General features: G+C 35.3%; 2 protein-coding genes across 2 annotated transcripts; one reads left to right on the top strand and one right to left on the bottom strand.

Annotated features, from left to right (window-relative positions):
* Positions 1-533: 533 nt before the first annotated feature.
* On the bottom strand, positions 534-7,155 carry cirsr (corepressor of RBPJ and splicing regulator). The gene is made up of 10 exons (XM_065293220.1): positions 6,984-7,155; positions 6,644-6,738; positions 6,435-6,508; positions 6,129-6,148; positions 5,971-6,023; positions 5,824-5,872; positions 5,502-5,619; positions 3,906-4,012; positions 3,537-3,622; positions 534-2,337 (listed from the first exon to the last, which is right to left on the bottom strand). The coding sequence occupies exons 1-10, from the start codon at positions 7,053-7,055 to the stop codon at positions 1,452-1,454; spliced, it is 1,560 nt and encodes a 519-aa protein (XP_065149292.1). The 5' UTR covers positions 7,056-7,155; the 3' UTR covers positions 534-1,451.
* A 666-nt stretch (positions 7,156-7,821) lies between these two features.
* scrn3 (secernin 3) lies at positions 7,822-13,110 on the top strand. Its single transcript, XM_065293217.1, has 8 exons — positions 7,822-7,984; positions 8,854-9,010; positions 9,369-9,550; positions 9,759-9,958; positions 10,140-10,352; positions 10,730-10,892; positions 12,159-12,339; positions 12,804-13,110. The coding sequence occupies exons 2-8, from the start codon at positions 8,855-8,857 to the stop codon at positions 12,963-12,965; spliced, it is 1,257 nt and encodes a 418-aa protein (XP_065149289.1). The 5' UTR covers positions 7,822-7,984; position 8,854; the 3' UTR covers positions 12,966-13,110.
* The last annotated feature ends 67 nt before the right edge of the window (positions 13,111-13,177 follow it).

Here is a 13,177-nt window from a genome sequence, read left to right as displayed (position 1 = left end):
CTCTCAAAAAGTTGGAATAACAAAAAAACACAAACATTCTCGGTATGAAGACTTTGTTTGCAATTTCACCATATTAACGTTGTCAACACTGGTAGTTGTTTGGACTAAGTTGTGGAAACACTGAATTTGCATTTTTAGTTCGTTTATTTCCGTTATAAATACTTCAACATACATTATCACTTTGTTTCACAGCTAATACAAATTTTAAAATTCGTTTAACCGTTAAACGACGCATCCTTATATCCACCAGTTTACAACCGACACAATTTCACTGAAACAAAAATCTAGTTTCTCTGTAGTTTCTTTTAATCTGTTCCAATTTTAATCTGATATCAAGTTGTATGGAAAAGCAATGCGATAGCAAATTTATGAAAAAGCTTGGTTTTAGTAGCGGAATTTAATTTAACAAAATTTAGGAAAAGGAGTCAAGGAGGGAAAATATTATGAATAATTAATATTATTATTATAATAATTAATAAGCCTTAAAACGTCGTTTTAACGTCAAATTAAAATAATAGAATAAAAAATCTAACTGTGCTGTATATAATGGATTTAAAAACACAATACATTTTACATTAAAGAACATGTATTGCACCCAAGACTAAAAAATACATTAAAACAGAATGATTCAAACACTTGAAAAACGATGAAAAATATATTCAACATTTTAATTCCTGGTTTATATACTGCAGTTTCTATATTCATTTATCGCCCTCTTCTGGTGAAGTCCTAATACAGTCTGTAAACGGCTGGAAAAGCACAATTAAGAGGAGAACAGATATTGTGGTAGTACACTTAAAGGAGTAGTCCACTTTAAAGATGGGGTCCATTGACTTTTTATAGTAGGAAAAAAATACTATGGTAAGTCAATGGGCCCCATCTATAGAGTGGACTACTCCTTTAACATCTGAGCACTTCAAGGTACCTACATTTATACATCTGGTTGTTCTTTATTTTTTGACACAAAATATGTCATGTGGAAAATTCTGAGCTGTTCTTTTTCATATGAGTGGATTATTTTCTACCACCAAGTTTCGAAAAAGAACATCATAAATCCACCATTTAAGGACCAAGGTTATATTGTATATTTCAAGTGTCCGAAGCAATATCATTTCAATATAATAAAAACAAAAAACGCAAATTACAGAACTCCTACAAAGAGGAAGATTATCAGTGAATATTAACTTCAATTTCTGTTTCTTACCTAAAGCTAGCACACAAAGCTAGAACACACATAGTTTAAAAAAACTTGTAGTACAGTGCACAAATCATATGGACTGATTATATAACACTGCCTTTGGGCTTGACAGCATGAGTGCCCATTCAGCTTCACTTTATAAAAAAAGGATGGGCAACATGAGTTTGGAATGACAGTGGGGGAAGTAAATCATGGCTTAATATTTCCCTTTAATCTTATAGTAACAGTGGTATCATATAGCTTACATACGTGGCTACTGTTTTTCTTTTCTTCTCCCTGCATCTCTGCTATTACTTCTCAGTTTTTCTCCATCCCGTCTCCGCTCCCGACTGACACTCCTTCTTTCTATGCCTCTACCACTGGGTCTTTCTCCACTTCTGCTCCTGTGTCTCTCCTTCCCACTGAATGTCTTGTATCTCTGAGGGCTTCTGCTCCGGTCTCGTTCCTCCCTCCTCCTCTCTCTGCTCCCATCTCGTTTATCTCTCTCTTCGCTCCGGTCTCGTTCCTCCCTCCTTTTCTCTCTGCTCCCCTCTCGTTCCTCTCTCCTTCTCCCTCTGCTCCCATCTCGTTTATCTCTCCCTCTCTCTTCGCTCCGGTCTCGTTCCCCTCTCCTTCTCTCTCTGCTCCCTCTCTCTTCGCTCCGGTCTCGTTCCTCCTTCCTTCTCTCTCTGCTCCCATCTCGTTTATCTTTCCCTCTCTCTTTGCTCCCATATCGTTCCTCTCTCCCTCTCTTTCCACTTATGTTTCTGTCTTTACTCCTCTCTCTCTGCTCCCTGCTTCTCTCTCTGTCGTCCCGTCTCCTCCTGTCCTTGTCCTCTGATGATCTGTGAACCTCCTCTCCTCTGTGGGCCCGTTCATTACGTGCTGGAGAGCGTTGTTTAGACCCACTGTGTGAGTGTTCGTGTTCCCGGTGCTCTCTTTCAGAGCCGCTATCACTGGAAGAGTCCTTTCTCTTGCTTTTTTTTCTGGCTTTCTTCCCAGACCGTTCCTCCTGCTCAGAGTCACTGCCGCTGTCATCTGAAGAGCTGCTGGATGATGTGTCACTCTTGGCTTGCTTCTTCTGCTTCTTTTTGTTCTTCTTCTTTTCCTTTTTACTCTTCTTTTTCTTCTCTTTCTTCTTCTCAAGACGATCAAGTTTTCTAAGAGGTGTTCATGAGAGTGGTCAAGCTTAATCATATCATAATTATATAAACATTATTACTGTATATAATACACACTGCCTTTCAAAAGATTACTGACAAAGTCAACAAATGTTGTTTATTGTGCTGATTAATATTAAAATTGGGTGCATAAAAGAGGTGAATTTCTTAAATAGTGTTTAAATTCAAAGGTTAGACCTCAATACTCCTTGATAAGTTGAAAAAAATAACATTTTAACATATAACATATTAATATTAATAGGTCACATGCCTTATGGTCTGATATTTATGACTGGCTTTACCCAAAGATACCTCACCTCGAAGACTTCACTGCAAAGGACATTATACATGCACTTTTAATGGAAAATAACAAAGATAATTTCCTTATTAACAATATCCTAATGCTTGGGAAATTTTTTGTTCATATATCAAAATTTCTAAAGGTGATACCGAGGTTTTTTGGATTTCATGGTGAATTTGTATCATTTACAAAAGCCCTTAAAGTGATTAAGAAGAAAAACGCAACTCGTCTTCTGTCCACCATAAAAGAATATGATTTAAAAGAAAAACACTAGCCCCTTATTCTTAATTTTATTTATTTATGTTATTTTATTTATTCATTTTATTTTTGTATGCGTATATCTGTTATTTTATGCACCTGTTTTGTAGGTTTTAATGTTAAGAACTATTATTCCTGCCATATAGTTTGTACAAAAATAATTGTTCAGTAATAAAAATAAAATGTTTTATTACTGAAATTTTATATATATATATATATTTATATTTTTATATTTTTTATTTTATTTATTATTATTATTATTTATAAATAGTTTTTTTTTTATTACTGGGCACATGTATATATATATATAATATAAATATATAATTTTTTAAAAAATATTTTAGAATATAAATTAAATATATATATATTTATAAAAAATGTGTCACCATACTATATTTACTAAAATAATGAATTTTTAATATCTGCTCTGATGCGGTAACAGACATCAGATTCATCCGCACAGAGTTGCGGGGCGAAGCACAACACACGCACAGAACATTATATGCAAATAACTGCATTTTTTTAATTCAATCAGAGATTGTGATAGAGAAGCCAGAGTAACTGACTTCAGCTTTAATAATATATGTCATTAATTATTCAATTTAAATATATGCCCATTAAATGTTTTAAATAATCATACCTTAGCAATTTCTGCTTCTGTTTAGTAGATAGAGATTTCAGGAACTCCACTTCAGGATCCTCCTCTTCCTCACTGCCCAAAAACTCCTGCAACACAAAATCAACATTTAAATGCACGCACGCACGCAATCAGAGGGTCCACTCACTGACAACATAAAGAACAGGCAAAAAGAAACACAAGAGTGAGCAGCATGCGTGTACTCTCATGTAATTGCAGCTGTTGCTTTCATCAGATCTAGTCGAACCCCTCGAACTGACAGGAATTGCTTGAAAGTCGCCCGTTTGATAATTGGACATTTTCAACAAATCACATGCTGAGCTTCAGACATGGATATGGCTGGTCTTATCTGAACAGGAAACAGGAGATTACCTGTGCTGGATCACGCATGGTGGCGTCCCTCCCAAGAACACATTTCTTCAGAGCAAAGCCACTGCTTCGCATCTCTGCCATTAACTCGGAGGGGTGCATTGACGGACCTGTTAGGACAAATCACTCTTTCAGAACAAATGATGTGCTCTCCCTCTGAGTGATGTACATTACCAGTTTTGTTAACACAAAGATACAACAAATCAACTCCCTCATCTCCTCGCTGGGTTAAGTGTGTGGTATTATTTTGCTAAAGCAGAGGTTTCGATCAATCAGAGCACACAATAATAATCTGCGGGTGTAGCATCTCTATCAGCTCTGTTGGAATACACATATTACTAAACTGCTACACATTGATCTTAAGTAACAAAAACCTAACAATGCAAATTGTGAAAACTGTTTATTATTCTAACATCTGAAATCAGGTTGATAAAGAGGAATAACACATCTAATAAGACATTTCATACACCTCCAGAAGTAAGGATGTAGAGGATTAACCAAACCACGCCCGGTACAGAGCGATCACACTAGTCAAATAAACCAGACTTTGGCTTTAGGGGTTTGGGTTGAATAGTGTGAGTACACCCTTTAAACAGCATTAAAAAAACATTTAGACAAAATGCTGCCACATGCATGCTGCATTATCACATGACATGACCACCACCTACAGGTCTGAACAACTATATCAGCTCTGACAGATGTAAAGTAAATCAGCGGTGAGTGAAACATCATATGCATTACAATATGGAGGATGTTTCTTTTAAAAAAGTTTAAAGAATGTGTTTTTTTTTCAACTATAATTTAGCAATTTTATTTTACAAAAATGATGACTATCCATGAGTTTGGCTATTTTATTTCTCAGTAAATTTGTTTAAAAAGTCAAGCAAGGTAAATATCACATAGGAACAAAATTTGCACATTGTTTTCAATTAAGATTTAATCATTTTGTCAAGTTGTGAAAAAAGTGTGAACACATTCTTCACAAAACAACATATTTAACAACAACATATTCAGAACACTTCAAATAAATTCTATGGTACATTTTATGGTATGCATAAACTCTATGGTAACACTTTGCTATAAAAGTGTATGTGTCAACATTAGTAAATGTACTTATAATGAGCTGTATAGTTTTTTGCATTTATTAATATTTAGTTAATAACAATACAAATGTTAGTTCATTGTGTATTAACTAATGTTAATAGTAATAATAACTTTTGATTTTAAAAATGTATTAATAAATGCTGACATTAACATGAACTAAAATTGAGGTTAATAAATGCTTTAGATTTTTTTATGTTAGCTAATGCATTAACTAATGTTAACGAATGCAACCTTATTGTAAAGTGTTACTAACTATGTACTAAGCACAGCAATAAAATTTTGCCATATTTTATTCATTAATTTTTTTATTTTTTTAAAGAATTCTTCTATTATGCATATATACCACTGTTAGGCAGTCTTAGTAGACAAATTAAATCAAGAAGCGCCTTTGTGTGCCCACAGGGACTTGAAGATACACCCATATATGGATATAAATGTCTGTTCACTTGGCTGTTGGTATGTTGATGTATGTGGAAGAGCAATGTAATGACTTACCTGCCTCATCGCTGGGCATAGAGCTGGCATTAATTCCCGACAAGCCAAAGAGAGGACACTCACGATCGGTGTTCACATGACCCCATTTATGACACTTAATGCACCTCACATTCCTCACCTAAAACAATCAAACCATAAGCAAAGAGGCCAAACATTTGCTGTTTACTTTCTTTTCTTTTCAAGGCCATGCCAGCTTATATGACTTTGTTCATGGCAAGAGTAGAGTTTAATTATATAGAATGAAACTGCAAAAAAGATGTTTAAGATTCATGTTGTCTTAAATATTAAAAAATATATAGAATACTACAGAATAAAAACATACCTGAATTCCAAAAGGCTGATCACGAATATTCATGTCATCTTTCGCATACCTGAAATGTGAAAAGACAGAATTAGTGAGAAATATATAAACACAATCATGTTTTTAAAAGTGTCATAGCTAGATTCAATAATCATAAACTTTGCATACATCTCACGAGGAGCTCCTTTCTGCCACTCAAACTTGTACTCGGATTCTTCTCCCTACAAAAGAAGCAACTATTAGCAGTGAGGAGTAACACTGTAAAACTAGTATACAAAAGTTTACTAGTAAAGTACAGTTAAATCTATTGTGTAATTGAACATTACCTCTTTCTCTTTAGTCTCTTCTGCTCAAAAGTCAGGAATATGAAGGGCACGGGAGTTAAAGACAGGAGATAATGTTTTTTCATTACTGTATATTCTCTACTATAATAGTAAAACAATTGTTTCAGCGGTGATAAAAGCTGGTGTTGCGTTAAACATAACAGTGTAACAAAGATCAGAGTGATCAGACATCACAATTTGTGTAATTGAATATTTTGACATTTACTGCCATTTAAAACACAGCTTAAAAGACTCAACGACAACATGCAACCATGTGACTGTTCCAAAAATGTGGAAGATGCAAAGTACCCTTTGATGCACCCGGAGGGGCTTCATACATGAAATTAAGGCCACTCTTCACACGATCATCACCCATCAGCACCCTGGGAAAAAAGAGCAATAAGTAATTGCAGGTTATTTCAATAATAAAAATAAAGCATCATGCTGAATCACAATAACAAACATTAATGTCTAATGTATCTCATATAACTGTGGGTTTGAGTGAAGGCACTTGACACCTGTTGTTGTAAGTGTCTTGCTCCTTGAGGTATGCATTCATCAAGTCCTCCTGCTTCTTCTTCTCGAAGGTTAATTTCTGCTCTGCGATCCATACCTGAGAATCAAAGGCAAGAGTTTGATGAGTTTAACAACCTCTGACACAAGTGAACAAACAAATAACACTGTCGCCTATAAAGTGTTTGTGATTAAATCCGTGCTTCTACACAGCAATTAATAAACTAATCGTGAGACTTGGTGAATGAGAGATTAAAACGGACAGCCGTGAGCTAATGTTTACATCAGTGTATAAGTAAGTTAGCTTAGCATGCTAGCAATGCTAGACATTTCGGGTCCTCTTGCCTTTTTTATGTTGGATTTGGATGCAGGATGAAAATCCTTCTTGCACATGAAATTGGCGAACGATTTCCCCATGTTTGATCACCAGAGTAACGCTCAAAATATCATCTGAAACAGAAAAATGCGAAGCTCTCTGTCGGTCGAACGACAGCAACGTCACGCGCAGCGACGCCTGTTTATGACACTTTCCGGCCAACGAATAAAATAAAATAAAATAAAATAAAATATTTTTTAGTCATATATATTAAAAACGTTTTTAATCATTGCATGAATATTTTTTAAATATATAAAGAGAGCTTACACAATCGTTGTTAAGATTTATTTATCTTTTTTTATTACATTTTTATTAATTATAAAAGACATTAAAAGAACGTCAACATTATACGGGGATACAGGAAACACATCTTACTAATTCAATATACATACATTATACATATAGGCCTATATAATAAAGTGCGTTATTAGGAGCCATTTCTTTCTTTTGTAAGGAGTCAGGACACAGTCACACCAATCTGAATGTTGCAACCTGCGGAGGTCGCATATGCAGGCTGCATACGTCATCAAGCCTGGTTTATTTAAGTTATCTAAGCATTACATTCGTAAGCCATGTAAGCATATAACAACAATTTACGAATAACTAAGATTAAAAGTCAATTTTATCATTGTTAAAATTATAAAATAAGATAGTATTGAATTTTGATTACGTATGCAGCCTAGAAATGCGACCTCCGGAGGTTGCAGCCTTCGGATTGAGAAACGGCCAATGAGAGACGCTTTCTCCCATTGACTTCGCCCACATCGCTGATTTCACAATCATGTAGACTGACCTCAGTTCAGTGTCAAACTGAGCTGTTTATTTGTTTAAAGATCAGAGAAACCGATACACGCCGAAGTCTGCACTCAGTTTTGTTTACTAAGAAAGGAAAAGGAAAGTGTTCAATGTAAAATATCATCAGAAAGTGTGTAATTTCTCATCCTACCTGACATTTCTTAAGCTTGACAAGGTAAATAATGTTTAAGTCCATACAGTGTGCGAATGCTAAAATGACTGCTAAAATGACATTTTAATGTGCTGCATGTATGAGCTGTATAAAACATAAATGTATGAAAGTAAACTGAGCTTAGTGACCATCATAAATTATAATCTAGAATAAGATGTGTTCCGCAAAGATTTGCTGTTAATATAGCATCAGTTATGCTGGTGGTTTTGGTCTGATGATAAGTTAATTACATCAAGGAAGGTGAATTTGTAATTACTGCTTTTTGTACAGTAAGCTTGGTTGATGGTTATCATCGGTTCTTTTCATTATGCATGAATTTACTTTATATTATTTTGAATGTATAAATTGAATGCTATTGATCAAATTTATCATATCTTTAAGGGCTGCATGACCATCAATCAAAACTAATCGTTTGCAAAATAAAAGCTTTAGTTCACATCATATACGTATATGTGTGTGTGTGTGTATAATAATGATGTATAAATACACACAGATGCAAGTATATATTTAATAAATATTTACATGTTTATATTCATTTTTATATTGATACCTAAATTATATATAAATATAAAAATGAATATAAACATATACGTAAATATTTATTAAATATATACATACTTGCATCTGTGTGTATTTATATAAGTACTTAATATATATTTTTATACATGTGTGTGTATTTATATATACATAATTATTAAACACAGTAAACAAATATACGATGTAAACAAAAACTTTTATTCTGCAAATGATTCATCATAATGCAGCCCGAATATCTTTTGGTAGAGACCTATATTTGAGTTTATGGAGTGAATAGTATGAAGAGATTTCTGCTGTCATTATAATCCATATGGTCTGTTTACATGTTTGTACAGGATGTACCCAACCTCTTGTGACACATTCGTAGCTTTGCCTCCATCAACAGAGGGTCAGTATATAGTCTTTGGAAAGAACTCGGACCGACCCTGCGATGAGGTCCAAGAAGTTGTTTACTTCCCCTCTAAGGACCACGCAAATGAAGAAAAAGTTGAGGTATATTAAACGTTAAAAAAATCTTACAGTCAGATATTTTATTTACATTTTATTTTAATTATAGGTTCTTATTATAAACGGTACGATTTTTGTGCAAAAAATGTAATATTTCAGCCCATATGTTGAACATTGTCCCAGACCAACTTTCCAGGTTCCACTTTGTCTAAACTTAATCAAGGACAGTTTGCTTTAAAGGGCACATATTATGCCCATTTATTTTTTAATGTAGGGTTGTTGTGTTCACACACCGCCAACACACATTGACGTACAAACACCTTGTAAAAGTGGATTTTGCATAATATGTGGCCTTTAACAATTCAGAATGAAACATACTTAAGTTATTCCTCCTCTTGATCAGTGTACATATATAGAGATCGATCAGGTAAATCACACATACGCAGTGGTGCTGAGCAGACCCGCCTGGCTTTGGGGGGCTGAGATGGGGGCAAATGAGCATCAGGTGTGCATCGGGAACGAAGCGGTCTGGGGGAAGGAGAGTGCAGACGGGGATGAAGCTCTGCTAGGCATGGATCTTGTCAGGTGAACAAACAATCGGTTTCTATTTCTCACAATTTTCTCATGAAATAGTTGAATAAAAAAAAGTATAGTAGTCATTTTCAGAATCAGATTTTTATTGCAATGAAGTATTTCAGCATGTATTGCCTTGTAAGCTGTAATTCATTAAATTGTGCAAAGCAACTTAATATGATTTATTCATGCATACCTGACGTTGGTTGTTTCTATTTAGACTTGGACTGGAGAGGGCCGACACAGCCGAAAAGGCTGTAGATGTTATAACGGAGCTGCTGGACAAATATGGTCAGGGAGGGAACTGCATGGAAGATGAGTGCGGGTTCACGTACCACAACAGCTTCCTCATATCAGATCGTACCGAGGCCTGGGTGCTGGAGACTGCTGGGAAATACTGGGCAGCAGAGAGAGTAAAGGGTAAATATCCCATCACGTAACATCACGCACACGTACCAGCATGGGTGTGTCTGATCTTGTAAGCTAAACATACTTTGTTTGTGAATGGATAGGAGCGTAAGTTGTATGTACCTATACATTGACAATAAAAAGCTTAGTGTGCTGATAAAGTCTTAAATTGCTCTTTATCTCTCTGTTAAAGATGGCTATCGCAACATCTCCAATGAGTACTCCATCACCACTAAGATCGATAAGGAGCATCCAAAGTTGAAGGACTACGCACGAGAGAAGAAGTGGTGGGATGGAAAGGCTCAGTTTAACTTTACTAAGGTTTACTCCTTTCAAAATACAGCTCGAATCGAGGCTGCAGGTGGGCGACACTGCGAGGGCCGCAAACTTTTGGAGAAGAGCAATGGTGAGCGCCAGGACAATGATCAGATTCATGCATAAAGTGATAAATAATTTAAACTGCGCTTAATTCTTGTTTAACTTTGAATGCATTTACAGCAGAACAGCATTACATCTATGCATTTGGCAGATGGTCTTATATTGTGCATTCAACTTAGACATTTTATCATCTATGAACCTATAACCTTGGCATTGCTTGAACTGCAAATTAATTTACAGCCTTTAAGCATGATTATAAGATAAAATATGTGATTCATGTATCTCCAAACCCTTGTCTGTTATAACAGTGTGCATCATTGTAGTCTAGTGGAGCATTATATTAAGCCAGACTATTGCACACAGTGTATTAAACACATTATTACATACATGACATTTTACATATAGGACACATCACAGCCGAGACAATGATGGATATATTGAGAGATAAGGAGAGTGGAATCAACATGGAGGGTATGTTCATGACCACCGGCAGTATGGTGTCAGTGGTCCCTAAAGACCCCGATCTCCCCGGCGTTCACTTCTTCACCGCTACTCCAGACCCAGACAGGTACACTGGGGTAGCTGACAATGAAAATTAAAGGGCTCATATTATGCCCATTTTAACAAGATGTACTGTAAGTCTCAAGTGTGCCCAGACTGTCTCTGTTTCAGCTTAAAACACCCCACAGATCATTTATTATAGCATGTTAAAAATGTCCCTATTTGGGTAAAAGCAAAAATGCACACGTGTGTACCATTAAATATAAATGAGCTCCAGCTCCTCACTGAAAGCACTTTTTAATTCAACAGGGACCAACAGAGGGAGCACTTTCAGTTCAAATAGATCTGATTCCTGTGAACACAATCTGAGACAATAGTATCTTATTATTGAGATCACTAAGGGGGGATACTATGGTAATGCAGGACTGTTAGGGGTCAGTGGCCGTGGGTGGGGCTTTATTAGTGTGACATCACATTAACAAGAGAATCAAAACGGACTGCTTTGACTTAATGGGGGAGTAAAAAGGAGTTGGTGGATTTTTGTAATTGTAGGGTGGTTCACACACTGCCAACACACATTTATATACAAACACCTTGTAAAAGTGGATTTTGCATAATAGGTGCCCTTTAAAGATTTATTACAGAGGTTTTCTGACATATGTTAACCTGCAGAAATTTGGAAAGGGATACAGATGTGTAACTAAAGCTTTGGCATGATTATAAAAATGTTATTTTCTATTATGAAATGAGGTGTTTGCTAAGATATATCTATTGTTATTGCTCATGCTTAAGGTTGAAGATTCAGCTTTAGGCTTAGATTTGGAAACTATACAGAAGCTTATACTTAAGAACGTAATAAATTCTTATAAGAAAATTTTTCTTAAAGGAACAGTATGTAAGAAATGTATATTAATTAATCATAAAATTGCCCTGATATGTCACTAGACATTAAGAAATCATTTTCATTTCAAATACTTATATCACTCACAACAGTGGTCTGGGCAGGATATTGTCATTTAAAAAGTGGAGTTGCAGCCCTCAACTGATGTTTATGTTGTCATGTTGTGTATTGGCCACCAGTTGTGTGATTGCAGTACCAGTTTTGACCACAATCCTACATACTGTTCCTTTAAATGTAAAAATCTGTTTTGACTTAAAACAGTTTAAATTGTTTAACTGAATTTATTAAATAACATAAAAAATGTTGATTTGACAAAAATGCAGATTTTTTTACAGTGTAGTGTAGATGATTTCAATATACAGTTATTGATAGCTGAATTTATGAATGTATATTGTAATAAAAGCTGTTAAGTTTCATGTGTTTGGTTCACAGGTCGGTCTTTAAGCCTTTTATATTCGTGCCAGACATTAAGCAGTTAAAGGATACGTGTTCTCCGGGTTTTGGGGATGAGGATCCTGTAAAGAAGAAACCTCGTTTTCAGAGCAAACCCACCCGCAAACACCCTCTGTTCCTGAAACACGAGGTCATCGCAGCCATCATCGACAGCACCAGGGTGCGTCATTAAACAATTGATTGTCAAAACAGATAATAACACAAATAATTCTAGTTTCTTGTGTCTTTTTTGAAAAACCTCCACAGTGCACATTGTGTTTGTCTATTGTTGTGACCTAGATGAGGATCAAATCCCATTTTATGGCAAATCACTGTAAAAAACCAGTTCATTCCTATGGTTCACATACTTTTTCTTGCCACTGTAGAGGTGCATAATTTGTGCCTGATTAGCTCCACCAAATAAAAAGGCAAAAATAATAGGTATTGGGTATATTTGGAGACTGTTTTCACAAACACTTTAATAAACCAAACAGTCACAGCCACATCAAAATGCCCAAATGAGTATTGATACATTAGTGTGGACCAACAATCATTGCAACAGTGTCAGCTGTGGTATCTTTAACATTATGAAGTTTTCATACTTTTCCAAGTTGTCAGTTAAATCAGTGTTGTGTGTTTCTTCAGGAGCGAGGACAGAAAATCGTTCAGAAAATGCGAGATCTGGAGAAGCAGAAGTTGGCGGAGATACAGAAATATCTGACTGTGGGGATTGAGGACAAAACCCTGCTGGTTCATCTCTTCCCAGACACCGTAACAGAGGAGTTTAACATTTACAGTAAAGCCTGAGTATATCCGTCACTTTATAAATGTTCATTAAAGGATTATTATTGTTTGTCAATGCAAGTGAGAGCTGTAATTACATGACATCAGGGGCATTTCATGTGCGTATGTTTGAAAATAATGTTAAAAGCTCATGTTTAACCATGTAATATTTAAAATAATTTCCTGACAGATCTCTTTTATCATTGTAGATCACCTGTCAAAGACTAAATAAACTT

This window comes from Paramisgurnus dabryanus, chromosome 15 (assembly GCF_030506205.2).
Source record: "Paramisgurnus dabryanus chromosome 15, PD_genome_1.1, whole genome shotgun sequence".
NCBI lineage: Eukaryota > Metazoa > Chordata > Actinopteri > Cypriniformes > Cobitidae > Paramisgurnus > Paramisgurnus dabryanus.
Note: the sequence above shows the minus strand (reverse complement) of the source record. Positions and strands in the feature narration are given on the sequence as shown.

What these genes read in the sequence shown, in the direction of transcription:
- cirsr (XM_065293220.1), bottom strand. Translation starts at nt 7,055, where the DNA reads ATGGGGAAATCGTTCGCCAATTTCATGTGCAAGAAGGATTTTCATCCT. An exon ending in CCAAATCCAACATAAAAAAG is followed by an intron (nt 6,739 to 6,983) that starts GCAAGAGGACCC and finishes TTTGATTCTCAG; the next exon opens with GTATGGATCGCAGAGCAGAA. An exon ending in ATCAGCCTTTTGGAATTCAG is followed by an intron (nt 5,620 to 5,823) that starts GTATGTTTTTAT and finishes TGATTGTTTTAG; the next exon opens with GTGAGGAATGTGAGGTGCAT.
- scrn3 (XM_065293217.1), top strand. Translation starts at nt 8,855, where the DNA reads ATGTACCCAACCTCTTGTGACACATTCGTAGCTTTGCCTCCATCAACA. An exon ending in GGCAGCAGAGAGAGTAAAGG is followed by an intron (nt 9,959 to 10,139) that starts GTAAATATCCCA and finishes TCTCTGTTAAAG; the next exon opens with ATGGCTATCGCAACATCTCC. An exon ending in ACTTTTGGAGAAGAGCAATG is followed by an intron (nt 10,353 to 10,729) that starts GTGAGCGCCAGG and finishes TTTTACATATAG; the next exon opens with GACACATCACAGCCGAGACA.